The 15,775-nt window shown below is 48.7% G+C and overlaps 1 protein-coding gene across 4 annotated transcripts in view; it reads left to right on the top strand.

Moving 5' to 3' along the window:
- Positions 1-1,272: 1,272 nt before the first annotated feature.
- LOC116982411 (1,5-anhydro-D-fructose reductase-like) overlaps positions 1,273-15,775 on the top strand; it is a 54,947-nt gene continuing 40,444 nt past the window's right edge. For 3 of the 4 annotated variants that reach the window (XM_033035620.1, XM_033035619.1, XM_033035618.1), the window contains exon 1: positions 1,273-1,626. In XM_033035620.1, the coding sequence (XP_032891511.1) occupies positions 1,528-1,626 (99 nt within the window). In that variant the 5' untranslated portion in view covers positions 1,273-1,527. The remainder of the gene's footprint in view (positions 1,627-15,775) is intronic. The other variant, XM_033035617.1, reaches the window with a different exon arrangement.

The raw sequence follows: 15,775 nt of genomic DNA, 5'->3' as shown, positions 1-15,775 counted from the left end.
CTCTCACACTTACTCCGACTTCCACAATTTTTTTCAGCGCATTAATTCAACATTTGGGCGTTTTTTTAACAGGTAGGAAAGTACGCGTTTCTTGCATTAATAACATATACCGGAAGTTACGGATGTCCTCCAGATAGATTGAGCGGCTCCATGCGTCAAGCCCTATGACCCAGTGACCTTACGTGAGACCCCCCTATACCTCCTCTCTCACATCCATCCAGGAACCACAGCAGTTCTTCCAGGTGAGACAACGGTCCACGTGCACCCCCTCAAGCTTATCTATTGATTAAGTTCATCCAGTACCCATTACATCGGCGTGACCAAATGTAGACACGGCCACTATTTCGCCGAATGAGAGTTGTTGGATCTCCCAGTTGCTAACTATTTTACTTCCTCTTCCTCTTCCTCTTCCCATTCCCATATTGACCTTTCTGTTCTGGGCCTCATCCATTGCTCGAGTGAGGTCACACGCAAACTGGACGAACAGCGCCTCATATTCCACTTGGGTAGCTCTTATACTCATTTCTCTCCACTGCCTCCCCACCCGCCATTTTTCCAACTATTTTCTTTCCTCAGCCTTTACAATTCACATGTCTTCTATCCCTATCTCACACCTTTTGCCTTTTTATCTGTGGCCTTTGTTCAACCATCTGCCTATCAAAAAAAAACCCTCACCTGTATTCAGCTATTACTTGTAAAAACATGGAACTGTAGAGGCTGATTTATTAACAAAATGATCCAAAGTGCTGGAGTAACTCAAGTGGATCTGACAGCATCCCTGGAAAACATGGATATGTGTGTTTCGGGTTGGAACTGTTTTTCATATTCACAAAGGAGGGTCCAGTCTCGAAACATTGGCTATCCATGTTCTCCCGGGATAACCCACTGAGTTACTCCAGCACGGTGTGCTTTTTTTGTAAGCTAGCATCTGCAGTTCATTGTTGTGTGGGAAGGAACTGCAGATGCTGGAGAATGACACAAAATACTGTAGTGACTCAACGGGACAGGCAGCATCTCTGGAGAGAAGGAATGGGTCTGAAGAAGGGTCTCGACCCGAAACGTCCCCCCCCCCCCCCCATTCCTTCTCTCCACATATACTGTCTGTCCCGCTGAGTTACTCCAGCACTTTGTGTCTGTCTGCAGTTCCTTGTTTCTCCTTGTTTCTCCTTTGAGCTTTCTCCTTTCTAAGAAGTTCTTCTCCTTTGAGCTGCCGGATCAAGCTGGGCTGGGCCGGGCTGGGCCTGGCGCTGAGCTGGGGGCCGGGCCGGGCCGGGCAGGTGGAGGTGGAATCTGAAGTGAGACATTCTCCACTCTGGGAGAAAACAACGACTTACACTTTCCGTACTACACGTCAGCCCATTGGATTTTGCAGAAGTGGGTCATCTTGCTCCGCTCTATGTTCTTTGATCTCGACTGTCCTGCAAATTATCTCCAGCCAGAGCAGGGAGTGGGCCGGGCCGGGCCGGGCCAGGAGAGGAGGGGCCGGGAGAGGAGGGGCCGGGGCCGGACCTGACCTGACCAAAGAACATGGAGCGGAGCGGGCGCGGCGAGATGAACGTCTCCACCGCCCGGCGGCAGCTTAACGATGGCTCCTGGATGCCGCTCCTGGGCTTCGGAACTTGGAAGGTAACAGGCGACTCCCGGCCGGGGCTTTAGGATCCGGCTCACCCGCACCCCCGGGGCCGAGCGGGCGAAGGTTGCCCCAGGCTGCGGGAAACACGGGCCCTCTCCTCTGCTTGCCAGGCCCATGGCCCGCCAAGCCCAGCCCTGACCCTAACTTCACCCAGCCCTGACCCTAACTTCACCCAGTCCTGACCCTAACTTCACCCAGCCCTGACCCAGCCCTGACCCTAACTTCACCCAGCCCTGCACTAACTTCACCCAGCTCTGACTCTAACTTGACCCAGCCCTGACCCTAACTTGACCCAGTCCTGACCCTAACTTGACCCAGCCCTGACCCTAACTTGACCCTAACCTGACCCAGCCCTGACTCTAACTTCACCCAGCCCTGACCCTAACTTCACCCAGCCCTGACCCTAACTTCACCCAGCCCTGACCCTAACTTGACCCAGCCCTGACCCTAACTTCACCCAGCCCTGACCCTAACCTGACCCAGCCCTGACCCTAACCTGACCCAGCCCTGACTAACTTCACCCAGCCCTGACCCTAACTTCACCCAGCTGTAAGATACAAATTCAATCACAAACTCTTCAGAGACAAGGTCAAGAAACAAGTTTTCCTTTATTACATTTCTGCGCAGAAAAGGGTGTCTCTCCTCTATCATCCTCTAGAGACACACAAAAATGGAGGTTGTATCTATCTTTTTATACCTTTCTTCACTATGGTCACCACCTCATGTCTCCCCATCGAGCTTCGTCCAATCATAACATAAAGCCCACATTCCCACGAGAACGTCCAGAAACGTCTCGGAACATCTCCTGACGTCAAAGGCTTCTGCTGGAGTATTTATCTGTTACTTCTTTATCTAGAAGTTCCCTCTGTCCTGTATATTGTTACTTTCTTCGACCAGCAGTCTGGCTTCTGCTGACACCTTATTTCTTTCTAAGTTATAATTTTCAGAGTTCTAGTATAAATCAACCATCCCTATTAACCCTTCTCTCACCCAGCCCTGACCCTAACTTGACCCAGCCCTGACCCTAGCTTGACCCTAACCTGACCCAGCCCTGACCCTAACTTGACCCAGCCCTGACCCTAACTTCACCCAGTCCTGACCCTAACTTGACCCAGCCCTGACCCTAGCTTGACCCTAACCTGACCCAGCCCTGACCCTAACTTGACCCAGCCCTGACCCTAACTTGACCCAGCCCTGACCCTAACTTCACCCAGCCCTGACCCTAACCTGACCCAGCCCTGACCCTAACTTCACCCAGCCCTGACCCTAACTTCACCCAGCCCTGACCCTAACTTCACCCAGCCCTGACCCTAACTTCACCCAGCCCTGACCCTAACTTCACCCAGCCCTGACCCTAACTTCACCCAGCCCTGACCCTAACTTCACCCAGCCCTGACCCTAACTTCACCCAGCCCTGCACTAACTTCACCCAGCTCTGACTCTAACTTGACCCAGCCCTGACCCTAACTTCACCCAGTCCTGACCCTAACTTGACCCAGCCCTGACCCTAACTTGACCCTAACCTGACCCAGCCCTGACTCTAACTTCACCCAGCCCTGACCCTAACTTCACCCAGCCCTGACCCTAACTTGACCCAGCCCTGACCCTAACTTGACCCTAACCTGACCCAGCCCTGACCCTAACTTCACCCAGCCCTGACCCTAACCTGACCTGAACCAGACCCGACCGTGCGGCGATGTCTAGCCAAATGTCTTATTGCAGATTATGTTGAAACACAGAAAATAGGGGCAGCAGGAGGCCATTCGGCCCCTCGTATCTGCTGCACCATTGAAGAGGTCACTTCAGGCTCCCCTGTTCCTGCCTTTTCTCTGTAACTGAATTTAACGGAGGGTCTCAGCCATTAAACATCGCCTGTCCATGTGCTCCAGGGATGTTTCCTGACACACTCAGTTACAAGGTTGTGTCTTTTATACATTGTAACTGTACCCTTCCCAATACTTAATCCACCTTCTGTGTACAAAAACCTGTCCCTCAGGTGCCCTTTAAATTATTTCCCTCTCACCTTAAACATTTGTCTCTAGTTTTAGACTCCCCTGCCCTGGGACCACAGCCTTTTGTGGTCCAGGGAAATAAGTTCCTTTTAGTTCCCGGTCATATCCCTGTGATTTTTTTCTGCACCCTCTTTAGCTTAATCACATCTTAATTACAGAATGGCAACCAGAACTGCACACAACACACAGAGTTTAGTTAGTTTAGTTTGGTTTATTGTCAAGTGTACCAAGGTACAGTGAAAAGCTTTCATTACATGCTAACCAGCCAGTGGAAAGACAATACATGATTACAATTGATCCATTCACATTGTACAGGTTCATGATAAAGGGAATAATGTGAATAATGTTTAGTGCAAGGTAAAGCCAGTAAAGTCTGATCAAAGATAGTCTGAGGGTCTCCAATGTGGTAGATGGTAGTTCAGGACTGCACTCCAGTTGTGGCAGGATGGTCCAGTTGCCTGACAACAGCTGGTAAGAAATTGTCCCTAAATCTGGAAGTGTGTGTTTGCACACCTAGCTGAAACTGTTCCCAAACCCGATAAAATGCTTTCTACACAAAATGCATCTGTAAACGTTGGTGAGAGTTGTTGGGGCATGCCGAACTTACTAAGCGTTCTAAGGATGCGTTGGTGTGTTTTCTTGGCCGTTGCTTCGATATGGGTGGTCCAGGAGAAGTTGTTGGTGATATTTACTCCGAGGAACTTGAGGTTTTCAACCATCTTTACTTTGGCACCTTCGATGCAAACAGGGGTCTACGTTACCCCAGTTGGACTTCGCTTCCTGAAGACTTTGCTTCCTGATGTCGATCACTATCTCCTTTATCTTGCTGAGGTTGAGAGAAAGGTTGTATCTCAGCACCAGGACATGAGGTTCTCAATCTCTTTCCTGTACTCTGTCTCATCATTATTTGATATCAGGCCCACAATGCTGGTATCGTCTGCGAATTTGAAAATTGAATTAGATTTGTACATGGCTGCAGTCGTGGGTGTGCAAGGAGTAAAGAAGGGGTCTGTGAACGCATCCTTGGGGAGCACCAGTGTTGAGGATTATCGTCGAGGATGATTTGTCCCCTGTCCTCACTTATTGGGGTGTGTTGGTCAGGAAGTTGAGGATCCAGTCCGAGGTGGACCTGTTGTTTAATCCGCCGGAAGATCCACCTCTTCAATCAAAAATTCCTGGCCTACCTCAACTCCACCAAGGCCCTTAAATTGTCCCGCCTCCAGGCCGCTACCGACGCCCCGCGACTCAACAACCAGCAGGCTGCATCGCCTGCCCGAGTCCCGCGACGCCATCTTAGCCACAAGGAGCGCCTTCAATACTCACCAGGACGCCGCCTTTACCGACCTCCACGTCGATGCTGCCGCCGACCCTCACCTGCCTACCGATGACGCCCAGCCTCGCCGCTTCTACGGTAACTTGGACCCCCTCCCCATCGCTGATTCCTCCGACCCTCGCCTAACTTCCGGGACCGCCTAGCCTCATCGCCGCACCGGGCCTACCCGACATCGCCGCCGCACTGGGCCCATCCAGCATCGTCGCCGTACCGGGCCCACTGAACATCGCCGCCGCACTGGGCCCGCCTAACATCGCCACCGGACCCGTCCTACCGGACACCGCCGCCAGACCCGACCCACCCGGCAACGCTCCCCCAACATGGCCGCCGCAACGCACCCGACTCATCTCGCCGCCCCACCGCTATGGCCGACCCGCGCAGCCCCACCGCTATGGCCGACCCGCGCCGCCCCGCCGACTATCCACCCACCGGGACCTCCCACGCATCGCCCGCGGACCCCGACTCAACTGCCACGGGACTCCGACCATCGGGTCCCCCGACCTCCCCCTCTCCCACACCGAACGGTCTGTCCTCAGCAGAGGTCTTACCTTTGTCCCCCTCCGTCCCCATCTCGATGAGTTCCGCGCCCACCATGACTTGGAGCGCTTCTACCGTCGCCTCCGCCTCACAGCGCACTTCCATGGGAAGGAGTCCTCGCCCCCCCAATGATGACCCCTTTTCCCGTCTCCAACGCACCCCTTCATCGTGGAACCCCCCTCGTAACGTCCCGGCTCTGGAACTCTTTATCCATAACTGCCGCCGCGACGTCAACCGCCTCAACTTCTCCACTCCCCTGTCTCACTCCAATCTCTCCTCCCCTGAACGCACTGCCATTGAATCACTCCGCAAAAACCCAGATTGGGTCATCAAACCAGCCGACAAGGGAGGTGCCGTGGTAGTCTGGCGCGTCGATCTCTACAAAGCTGAGGCCATGCGCCAACTCTCGGACACCTCCTCCTACTTACCCCTGGACCATGACCCCACTGACGAGCACCAGGCCACCATATCTAGCACCATCACCGACTTCATCAATTCCCATGCCCTGCCCGACCAAGCTTCCAACCTCATCGTTCCCCACAGCCCGTTTTTACCTTCTCCCCAAAACCCACAAACCCGGCTCTCCCGGCAGACCCATTGTCTCTGCCTGTTCGTGCCCCACCGAACTCATCTCCACATACCTTGACTCCATACTATCCCCCTTGGTCAAATCCCTTCCCACCTATGTTCTAGATACCTCAGACACTCTCTGCCGCCTCCGCGCATTCCACTCTCTAGGCCCTCACCCCCTCATCTTCACCATGAACGTCCAGTCACTCTACACCTCCCTCCCCCACCAGGATGGCCTCAAAGCCCTCCGGTTCTTCCTCGACCAGAGGAGCAACCTATACCCAGCCACTGACACTCTCCTCCGCCTAGCGGAGATGGTCCTCACCCTCAACAACTTTACGTTTGACTCCTCCCATTTCCTCCAAACACAAGGCGTAGCTATGGGGACACACATGGGCCCCAGCTACACCTGCCTCTTTGTCGGGTACGCTGAACAATCCTTGTTCAATACGCACCAGGGCCCCATCCCCGACCTCTACCTCCGTTACATTGACGACTGCTTTGGGGCCACCTCCTGCACCCACACACAACTGACTTACTTCATCCACTTCACCACCAACTTCCATCCGGCACTCCAATACACCTGGACCATTTCCGACACTTCCCTACCATTCCTTGACCTCACCATCTCCATCGCAGGGGACAGACTTCTGACCGACATACACTACAAACCCACTGACTCGCATGGCTATCTGGACTACACGTCTTCCCACCCTGCCCCCTGTAAAGACTCCATCCCCTACTCCCAATTCCTCCGCCTATGCCGCATCTGTTCCCAGGATGAGACGTTCCACACCAGGGCATCGGAAATGTCCTCGCTCTTCAGGGAACGGAGATTCCCCTCCTCCACCATAGATGAGGCTCGCACCAAGGTCTCTTCCATACCCCGCAACACTGCTCTCTCTCCCCATCCCCGCACTCGCAACAAGGGCAGAGTCCCCCTAGTCCTCACCTTTCACCCCACCAGCCGGCAAATACAACAAATAATCCTCCGCCATTTCCGCCACCTCCAACGTGACCCCACCACTCACCACATCTTCCCATCTCCCCCCATGTCTGCGTTCCGCAAAGACCGCTCCCTCCGCAACTCCCTTGTCAATTCTTCCCTTCCCTCCCGTACCACCCCCTCCCCGGGCACTTTCCGTTGCAACCGCAAGAAATGCAACACCTGTCCCTTCACCTCCCCGCTCGACTCCATTCAAGGAACCAAGCAGTCGCTCCAGGTGCGACAAAGGTTCACCTGTATCTCCTCCAACCTCATCTACTGCATCCGCTGCTCTAGATGTCAGCTGATTTACATCGGTGAGACTAAGCGGAGGTTGGGCGATTGTTTCGCCAAACACCTCCACTCAGTCCGCAATAACCTACCTGAACTCCCGGTGGCTCAGCACTTCAACTCCCCCTCCCATTCCCAATCCGACCTCTCTGTCCTGGGTCTCCTCCATTGCCAGAGTGAGCAACACCGGAAATTGGAGGAACAGCACCTCATATTCCGCCTGGGTTGCTTGCGTCCGGTTGGCATGAACGTTGAATTCTCCCAATTTTGCTAGCCCTTGCTGTCTCCTCCCCTTCCTTAACCCTCGAGCTGTCTCCTCCCATCCCCCCGCCCTCAGGCTCCTCCTCCTCCCTTTTTCCTTCCTTCTCCCCCCCACCCCCCATCAGTCTGAAGAAGGGTTTCGGCCCGAAACGTCACCTATTTCCTTCGCTCCATAGATGCTGCTGCACCCGCTGAGTTTCTCCAGCATTTTTGTGTACCTTCGATCTTCCAGCATCTGCAGTTCCTTCTTGAACACGTGGGTCAAGGCCGCTGGGTAGACTGGATTTATTGCATTCCATAACTAGCCTCTCAACATTTCATGATGGTGGATGTCAAGGCCACAGTAGTTGTTTATGTATGAGTTCTTGTGCAAATCTGTAGATTAACACCATTATGCAAGTCTCCTTGACAACCATCTGTGCATGGAAATTTTCCCAAGTTTGAAATGAATAATTTCCCCAAAACTGATAATTGAGCCATAACAGTTCTTGGAGACTGATATACAAAACCGAGACTGGAGAAGGTCAGTGTAGATGGTAGGAGTTGTTACCAGGGAGTTGAAGTGTTTGGACGTTTGGATGTAGCTGAGTTGAGTGATGGGAGCAGCTGGTCTGTGATCAGCAAGCAGTTTAATAAAAGACAGCTATCGAGCTTGGCTCAGAGTTTGAACATTTACAATCAGAGGGAGGAATTGGACAGGTCATCTCTGCATTTCTTCCTGGTCATGGGTTTCAAGTGGTCTACCTGTAAGAATAGAGTCTGGAAGACAGATTTCCACAAGTCAGGTCTTCTATAACCACTCCAAATACATCCTCACCAACATCGTCTACAGCTGTACATGATCTCCCAATTCTTGTAGTCAGTGGCCCATCTGGCAGAGTGCCGTCTGCTTTCTTTACCAGCTTTATTTACAGATTTGCCACTTTTGGGGAACTATGACCTTGTATCCCTGGGTCTTGCTGTTCTACGACACTCATTGCAGCTCTGTCATTGAAATTGTCAAATTACATCTCTTTGCACTCGATGTGTTAAATGACATCTGCCTTTCCTTTCCCCGCTTTCCCAGTTGATCTAGATCCTCTTCAAACCCATATCGAAACCTTAAATAACCTCATCACCAGTTTTGACGCAATCCATAAATTTACTAATTATGCCAGAGGTAGACAAAATTGCTGGAGAAACTCAGCGGGTGAGGCAGCATCTACGGAGCGAAGGAAATGAGCAATGTTTCGACCCGAAACGTTGAATATTTCCTTCGCTCCATCGATGCTGCCTCACCTGCTGAGTTTAGAAACATAGAAAAGAGGTGCAGGAGGAGGCCATTCGGCCCTTCGAGCCAACACCGCCATTCATTGTGATCATTGGGGGCTGATCGTCCCCAATCAATAACCCGTGCCTGCCTTCTCCCCATATCCCTTGACTCCACTAGCCCCTAGAGCTCTATCTAACTCTCACTTAAATCCATCCAGTGATTTGGCCTCCACTGCCCTCTGTGGCAGGGAATTCCACAAATTCCACAAAACTCTCTGGGTGAAAATGTTATTTCTCACCTCAGTCTTAAATGGCTTCCCCTTCATTCTAAGACTGTGGCCCCTGGTTCTGGACTCGCCCAACATTGGGAACATTTTTCCTGCATCTAGCTTGACCAGTCCTTTTATAATTTTATATGTTTCTATAAGATATTCCCCTCATCCTTCTAAACTCCAGTGAATACAAGCCTAGTCTTTTCAATCTTTCCTCTAATGACAGTCCCGCCATCCTGAAAAAGTTACTTTTATAACTACTGACCAGGTTCGCTTCTTAATAAACAGACAACTCACAAACTTTTAGTTGACCAGTTCAAAACTTTACTTATTATCGGCCGATGGAAGGGAGGAAGAACTCTAGTCAAGTGAGCAATACAGACACTTCACTGTCCTCAGTCCACTTCTTCGAACAACAGAATTACATTGTATATATAGTGTTTTTTTGTCACCTTAGCACATTCCACAAACATTAGTCATGGTCAGAGGAACAGGAAAATAAAGGTTTCTACAGAATGCATCACATCAAAGACATTTTGTCATATGGTACAAGATTTTTTCATTTTAAAGACTTTGGCCATTTGTTAATACCTTTTAGATGAATCTAGTTTCCTCTCTCGTCACTTCCTCCCTCATAAACATCGGACATTTGGTGCAAGGCATTTTACCTCTCAAATACATCAGCCATTTGTCAAAATCCCTTAGATCAATCTAGTTTCCTCTCTCGTCACCACCTCCCTCATAAACATTGGACATTTGGTGCAAGGCATTTTACATATCAAAGAGATCAATCCAGCTTCTTCTCTGCTTACTCTCTCGTCACTTGGGAGACAAATGTTATAGTATTCATTATCTCAATACACAGCAACTAACTTGCCTTTCTGTACTATTCTACTGGAGAAAAGCCTAATTTGAGACTAAATATAAGCTGTAAGCTAGCCCAGGAACCAATTTAATATCTTCTTATATTTTTAACTTAATTCAGCCTTATCAATCCCAGGGATCAATCTTGTGAACCTACGCTGAACTGCCTCAATCACAGGGATGTCCTGCCTCAAATTCGGAGACCAAAACTGTACACAATACTCCAGATGTGGTCTCACCAGAGCCCTATACAACTAAAGAACCTCTTTACTCGTATACTGAAATAGTAAGATTAAACGAGAACTTACCAGTTCGAAGTTTGATCTGTATTTTATGAGGAGTTACGATGAGGGATTACGTGAAGAACCCGTCCAGCACGCATGCGCGACATACTTATATCTATCTATCTATCTATCATACTTCAAAGCAGCCGTGTGGAATCACAGAAAAGCACAATAATTGAAATAAACATAGTAAAGAAAAGGAGAACTTAAATACCAGTTGATCTCTATAATTGAGGGTGGGAGCGGAGGGCACATAATCCCTCATCGTAACTCCTCATAAAATACAGATCAAACTTCGAACTGGTAAGTTCTCATTTAATCTTACTATTTTACTTCGGAGTCACGTGAGTGACTACGTGAAGATTTTAAAGCTCTATGATTTCAAACCGTGTAACAGTTCATACTTCACTCGCTGCCGAAGTCATTCGAGGGAGGAAGTATGTTATCGTAATCAACCATGAATCTGTTTGTAAAACAATAATGGTGTTTATTAAACAATAACAAAAAACAAAAATGCAAAAATAGGCTTAAATTATATATTTGCAGATTCTAACACTTTTTCTGCAAACGATACAGGTTCTGCCAGCGGCTTATTATAAAATGTTTGGAACGTTTTCTCCCTAGACCACCCCGCTGTAGCCAGGATGTGGTCCATAGGCACGTCCATCCTCTTAGCCGCCGATGTGGATGCTGCCCTGGTGGAGTGAGATGTATACACGTTAGTATTTACTCCAGCAGCTTCCAGTACCTGCTTGAGCCATCTTGAGATAGTTTGGCTCGTCACCCGACCATGAGGTTTCTTGTGGCGGACCCATAGGCTTTTTCTCTCCCTCGGGGATTTCTTGTTGTGTCGATGTAATTTAGTAAGTGGGTCATGACACATGTCCGTGGTTCAGGTGGGTATGCCCGGAAATCCATAACTGGACCTGATGTTCCTGGTCTGCTCTGTTTGACCAGCTCCTGAATGGTGAATGAGACACGGTCTCGTGTTATAACCATATTGTCCAATCGTAGTAGATGGAGGGACTGGACTCTTTGTGCTGAGACAAAGTGCTATCAGCATGACCGTCTTCGGGGTTAGCTGTTCCAGGGTGAGGGACCTGGCTGGTGACCATCCCCTTAGGTATGTCAGGACCACACTGACATCCCAGATTTGGGTGTACCTAGGTCTGGGGGGATTAGAGTTGAATATGCCTCTCATGAGTTTGATCACCAGCGGGTGAGACCCTATGGCCTGTTGTCCTGGTGCCTGAATTAAGTAGGCTGACAGCTGAGTCCTTCATTGTGGTGAAGACCTGCCAAGAACTCCAGTACATTGGTTATTGTAGTAGTTGAATATGTAGTTCCTGTATTCGAACAGTATCTTTCCCACTTTCTGATGTTTGACAAGTATTGTTTCCTTGTGGACATGTGGTGGGATGCTGTCATCGTGTCGATAGTGTTGTCTGACAATCCCAGGCCCAGCAGTGGTCTTTTCATAATCTGCAACCCAGTAGTTTAATTTTATCGTGGCATGGGTGGCTTATGCCTGATACCGGGTGAGTTAATAAGTCTGGGCTGCTGGGAAAGGTTATTGGGGTTTCGATGAACATGTCGAGGACCACTGGGAACCATGGCCAGTCGGGTACTATCAAAATACCTGAAGCAGAGTCCATTTGTATTTTGCGTAGTACCCGACTGATGAGGCAGAAGGGAGGAAAAGCATAAAAGAAGAATTTTCCCCAGTCCAGCGCAAATGCATCTATCGCTGCTGCCTCAGGGTCTGGTTCCCAAGCGACATACATTGGTACCTGGTGATATAGTCTGGATGCAAACAGATCGATATGTGGCGTGCCATATTTCTTTGTAATTTTAGCAAATGCTTTGGGATTTAACATCCATTCGTTGTTATCATTGAATTTGTGTGACCTGGTGTCTGCCACTGTATTTAGCTTACCTGGTAGGTAAGTTGCTGATAGCCAAATATGTCTATCGACACACCATTGCCAGATTGTGTTGACCAAATTGTCACATGATATCGATTTTATTCTGCCCATATGGTTAATATAGGCCACCACCGTGGTATTATCCATTTGTAAACGAGCATGCAAGTGGTGTATATTCGTAGAATATGCTTTTAAACCATAAAATGCACCCAACATTTCCAGATAATTTATGCCCAGTGTCTGTAGTAAAGATGACTCTAGATTAGTCCATCTACCACCTGTGCTGGATATGGTATTAGTTGCTCCCCAGCCTTGAGCACTGGCATCTGTTTGTATAATTAACATTGGGGTTATTGATGACGATAGGGCTGGAACTATGCCAAACATTCCCTACCCACCATTGTAATTCTGATATTGCTTCAATGGGCAATTTCATGATTCGGTCAAAGTGACCTGCATGTCTTTTTAACACCTGCACTTTTGCTCTTTGTAGGTTTTGATAGTGCAGAGGTCCAAATTGTGTATCTGGAAATGCTGCTACTATTTTGCCAATTACTCTCGCCACTTGTCGAATGGTTGGTCGATCGTTGACCATTAAATTGTTACATGTTTGTGCCAATTCTGCTGCTTTCTCTTTTGGCAACGTTACAGACATGTGGACTGAGTTAATTGTGAATCCCAGATAGTCCATAGTTGTGGATGGCGTCAACTTAGATTTATCTGGATGTAAGACAAATCCCAAGGTTTCAAACAACTGTTTGGTAGCTGACACAGCTGATTTGGCCAATTCCATGGTTTTGCCTACTATTAAGATATCATCAAGATATGCCATGACAATATGTTTCTGTTTTCTTAATATTGCCAAGGCTAGTTTTAGTATCTTGGTAAATAATCTTGGGGCTGATGTTAGCCCATTAGGCAACGCTTTAAACTGCCATTGTTGTCCCATCCAGGTAAATTTCAGGTATCTGCGATGATCCTTTTGAATGGGTACTGAATAGTAGGCATATTTTAAGTCGATGCTTGCCATAAAGTATCCTTTGGAAATCAGTTGTTTGGCAGTTACAAATGTTTCCATTTTGAAATGTATATACTTAACAAACGTATTTAGTAAGGTCAAGTCAATGATGATGCGACATCCACCATCTTTTTTAGTTTTAGTAAATATATTTGAGACAAATTCCAAAGGTTCATGTTTGGTTTTCTCAATGATACCCTTTGTAAGTAACCTCTCCAGTTCTGCTTGACCCTCTAGTTTTTCTTTAACTGAGAGGGTAAAGACCCTTTGGGGTGTATGCTGAACTGGTGGCATGTTTTCTTGAACAAATTCTATTTTGTAACCACAAATACTGTTGAGTATATATTTATAATTCGTGATAGACCTCCATGCTTCCACAAACAGGTGTAATCTCCCCCCTGTTAGTATAGATCCCCCACTTTTTATATGCTGGTAGGAACCAGACCCACCTACCTTCATGGTTATGGGTGTGTTCCCTTCTTCTGTTTCTTCGTTTGACGTTGTGCTGTCGGATGTGCTGCTGGTTGGGGGTGGTGCATTTTCCATGGGGTCCGCTCTGGGCCCTGGCCTAAAAATGGTTTTCGGGGATGGTATGCGGACCCCGAGCTTTCACCAGTCCCATGAGGTTGACGTCGACTGGTGGACGCGGTGGGGTACTGCCGTCTGGGTTTTGTGGGTCTGCTCGTTCCGGGGCCTGCCCTCATGAGGCCAAATGATTTGGACTCTTCTTCCAGGTCCTTTACTTTTTTAGACAGGTCCTTACCAAAGAGCAGGATTTGTGGCTCTGAGGCTGGTGTTTTGCACAATCCTGCAAATTTGGGGTTGAGGGCAGGTCTTATTATCTCCTTACAGAGGTTGTTTATCTCGTATTGGGTGTTGCACAGCAGAGCTAATGTGTCTTGCTGGTTTGTGGTCATGTCCACCCGATTCACGGAACGAGCATAAGATGTAATGGCTGACGTCAGGAGCCTGAAAATACGCTGTAATTTCAATTCTTGATTGCGGATGTTCTGCCCAACGTACCCCCAGATTTGGCTGTTAATGGCCGGTACGTTGAGCGAAACGCAGTTTTCTGTGGCTGAATACAGCTCTAGTGCCTCATTGACTACCTGCTCTTGTAGGGGTTTGAAGGACAGGTAGTCTATGCTGGCCACCAGTTTTTGCTCTAATGGCCGTCCTGCTCGTGGTGTAGCCACGTAGCGGTTGACCACACCCAGCAGCACTTCCTGGTCCTGTACTCCAAGCGTACTCCCGACATCTTCGGCCAGTGACCCCTGTTCTTGACCAGCCCAGCCCTGGTCGCCAACGCTGCCCTCGGCTGAGGGAGAAGCGATGGCCAGTGCGTTGTGAGGCACTGTGGCGGGAGTGCCTGAACTCCCTTGGCGAGACTGCTCCAGCTCCCAAAGCAAGTCTCGCTGGAGCATTTCCTCCATGAGCCACACCATGCAGCTCAGGCGGCTGTCTCTGCCGCTCTCGGGCGGTGAGACTGCCTCATCTGAGTTGTCGGATGTTACTGGCCGGTTGGTCTTCCGTCTCGATTTCCCTCCAGTCCGCTGCTCAGGCTGCGCTAGCGGTACTGGGCTCAGCTCGGTATCAGAAATTGCGGACTGCAGGGTGTGCGGTCCTGCCGCTTCTCGCCCACCCCCTGATGGAACGCTCCTCTGTTGGAGTCGAACGGGGGACAGTCTTTTTTGCTTATCTTGCTTTGTTCATTTTTCCCAGTTGTCTCGACCTGGTGTACACAAAGCAAAGCAAAGTTTTCTAATACAACCTCAGAGTAAACTTACCTGACGGTCCGTCTTTTTTAGTTTAAATCTTTTTATTTGAATTTTGAATTTAACAGCAATTTGCATACATACAATGATAACAGACAGTGATAATCAGGACATAATTGTACAACAGTATGTAAACGACCCTCAAAACCCTTACCCTTACCCTTACCCACCCTCGCCACCCGGGGACAAACAACACTCACATACGTACACATCCACACAAATACGATTTAAAAATAAATAAATAAACAAGAAAGAAAAAATAAATAAATAAAAAATAAAAAATAAAAGATAAAGTTTTTAAAAAAATTAAGATTGTGGGGAGGGAGGGGGGGGGGAGGGGTTGAGGGGATAGCAGCTGCAATAAGACAGAGCTGTGATAGAGGGCACTCAGTCACGCAGCTTTTAATGAGGTATAAGGTTTCAATATAACCGACCCTAACAAGTTGTACAAAAAAGAGATGCATTTCTTCCGGTTGGGATCTAGAGCTAGGATGGAATTGGTCAGGGTTTCAGGGGGACGATTTGGGAAATGGGGGAATATCTTCTTCACAAAATTCCTAATCTGGAAAAAACGAAAAAGGTGGGAGTTTGGGAGGCTATAGTTGTACGAAAGCTCCGCAAAAGACGAAAAAATGCCATCCTTGTATAGGTTTTTGATACTACTGATGCCATTACTATGCCAGGTATTGAATGCGGAGTCTGTACTTGAAGGTTTAAAGATGTGATTTTTAAGCAGTGGGGTCAAGATGGAAGGGCCTTGTAAA

The sequence above is a fragment of the Amblyraja radiata genome, chromosome 17, assembly GCF_010909765.2.
Source record: "Amblyraja radiata isolate CabotCenter1 chromosome 17, sAmbRad1.1.pri, whole genome shotgun sequence".
NCBI lineage: Eukaryota > Metazoa > Chordata > Chondrichthyes > Rajiformes > Rajidae > Amblyraja > Amblyraja radiata.
The sequence above is the reverse complement of the archived record's forward strand: the minus strand, read 5'-3'. Positions and strand labels throughout refer to the sequence as shown.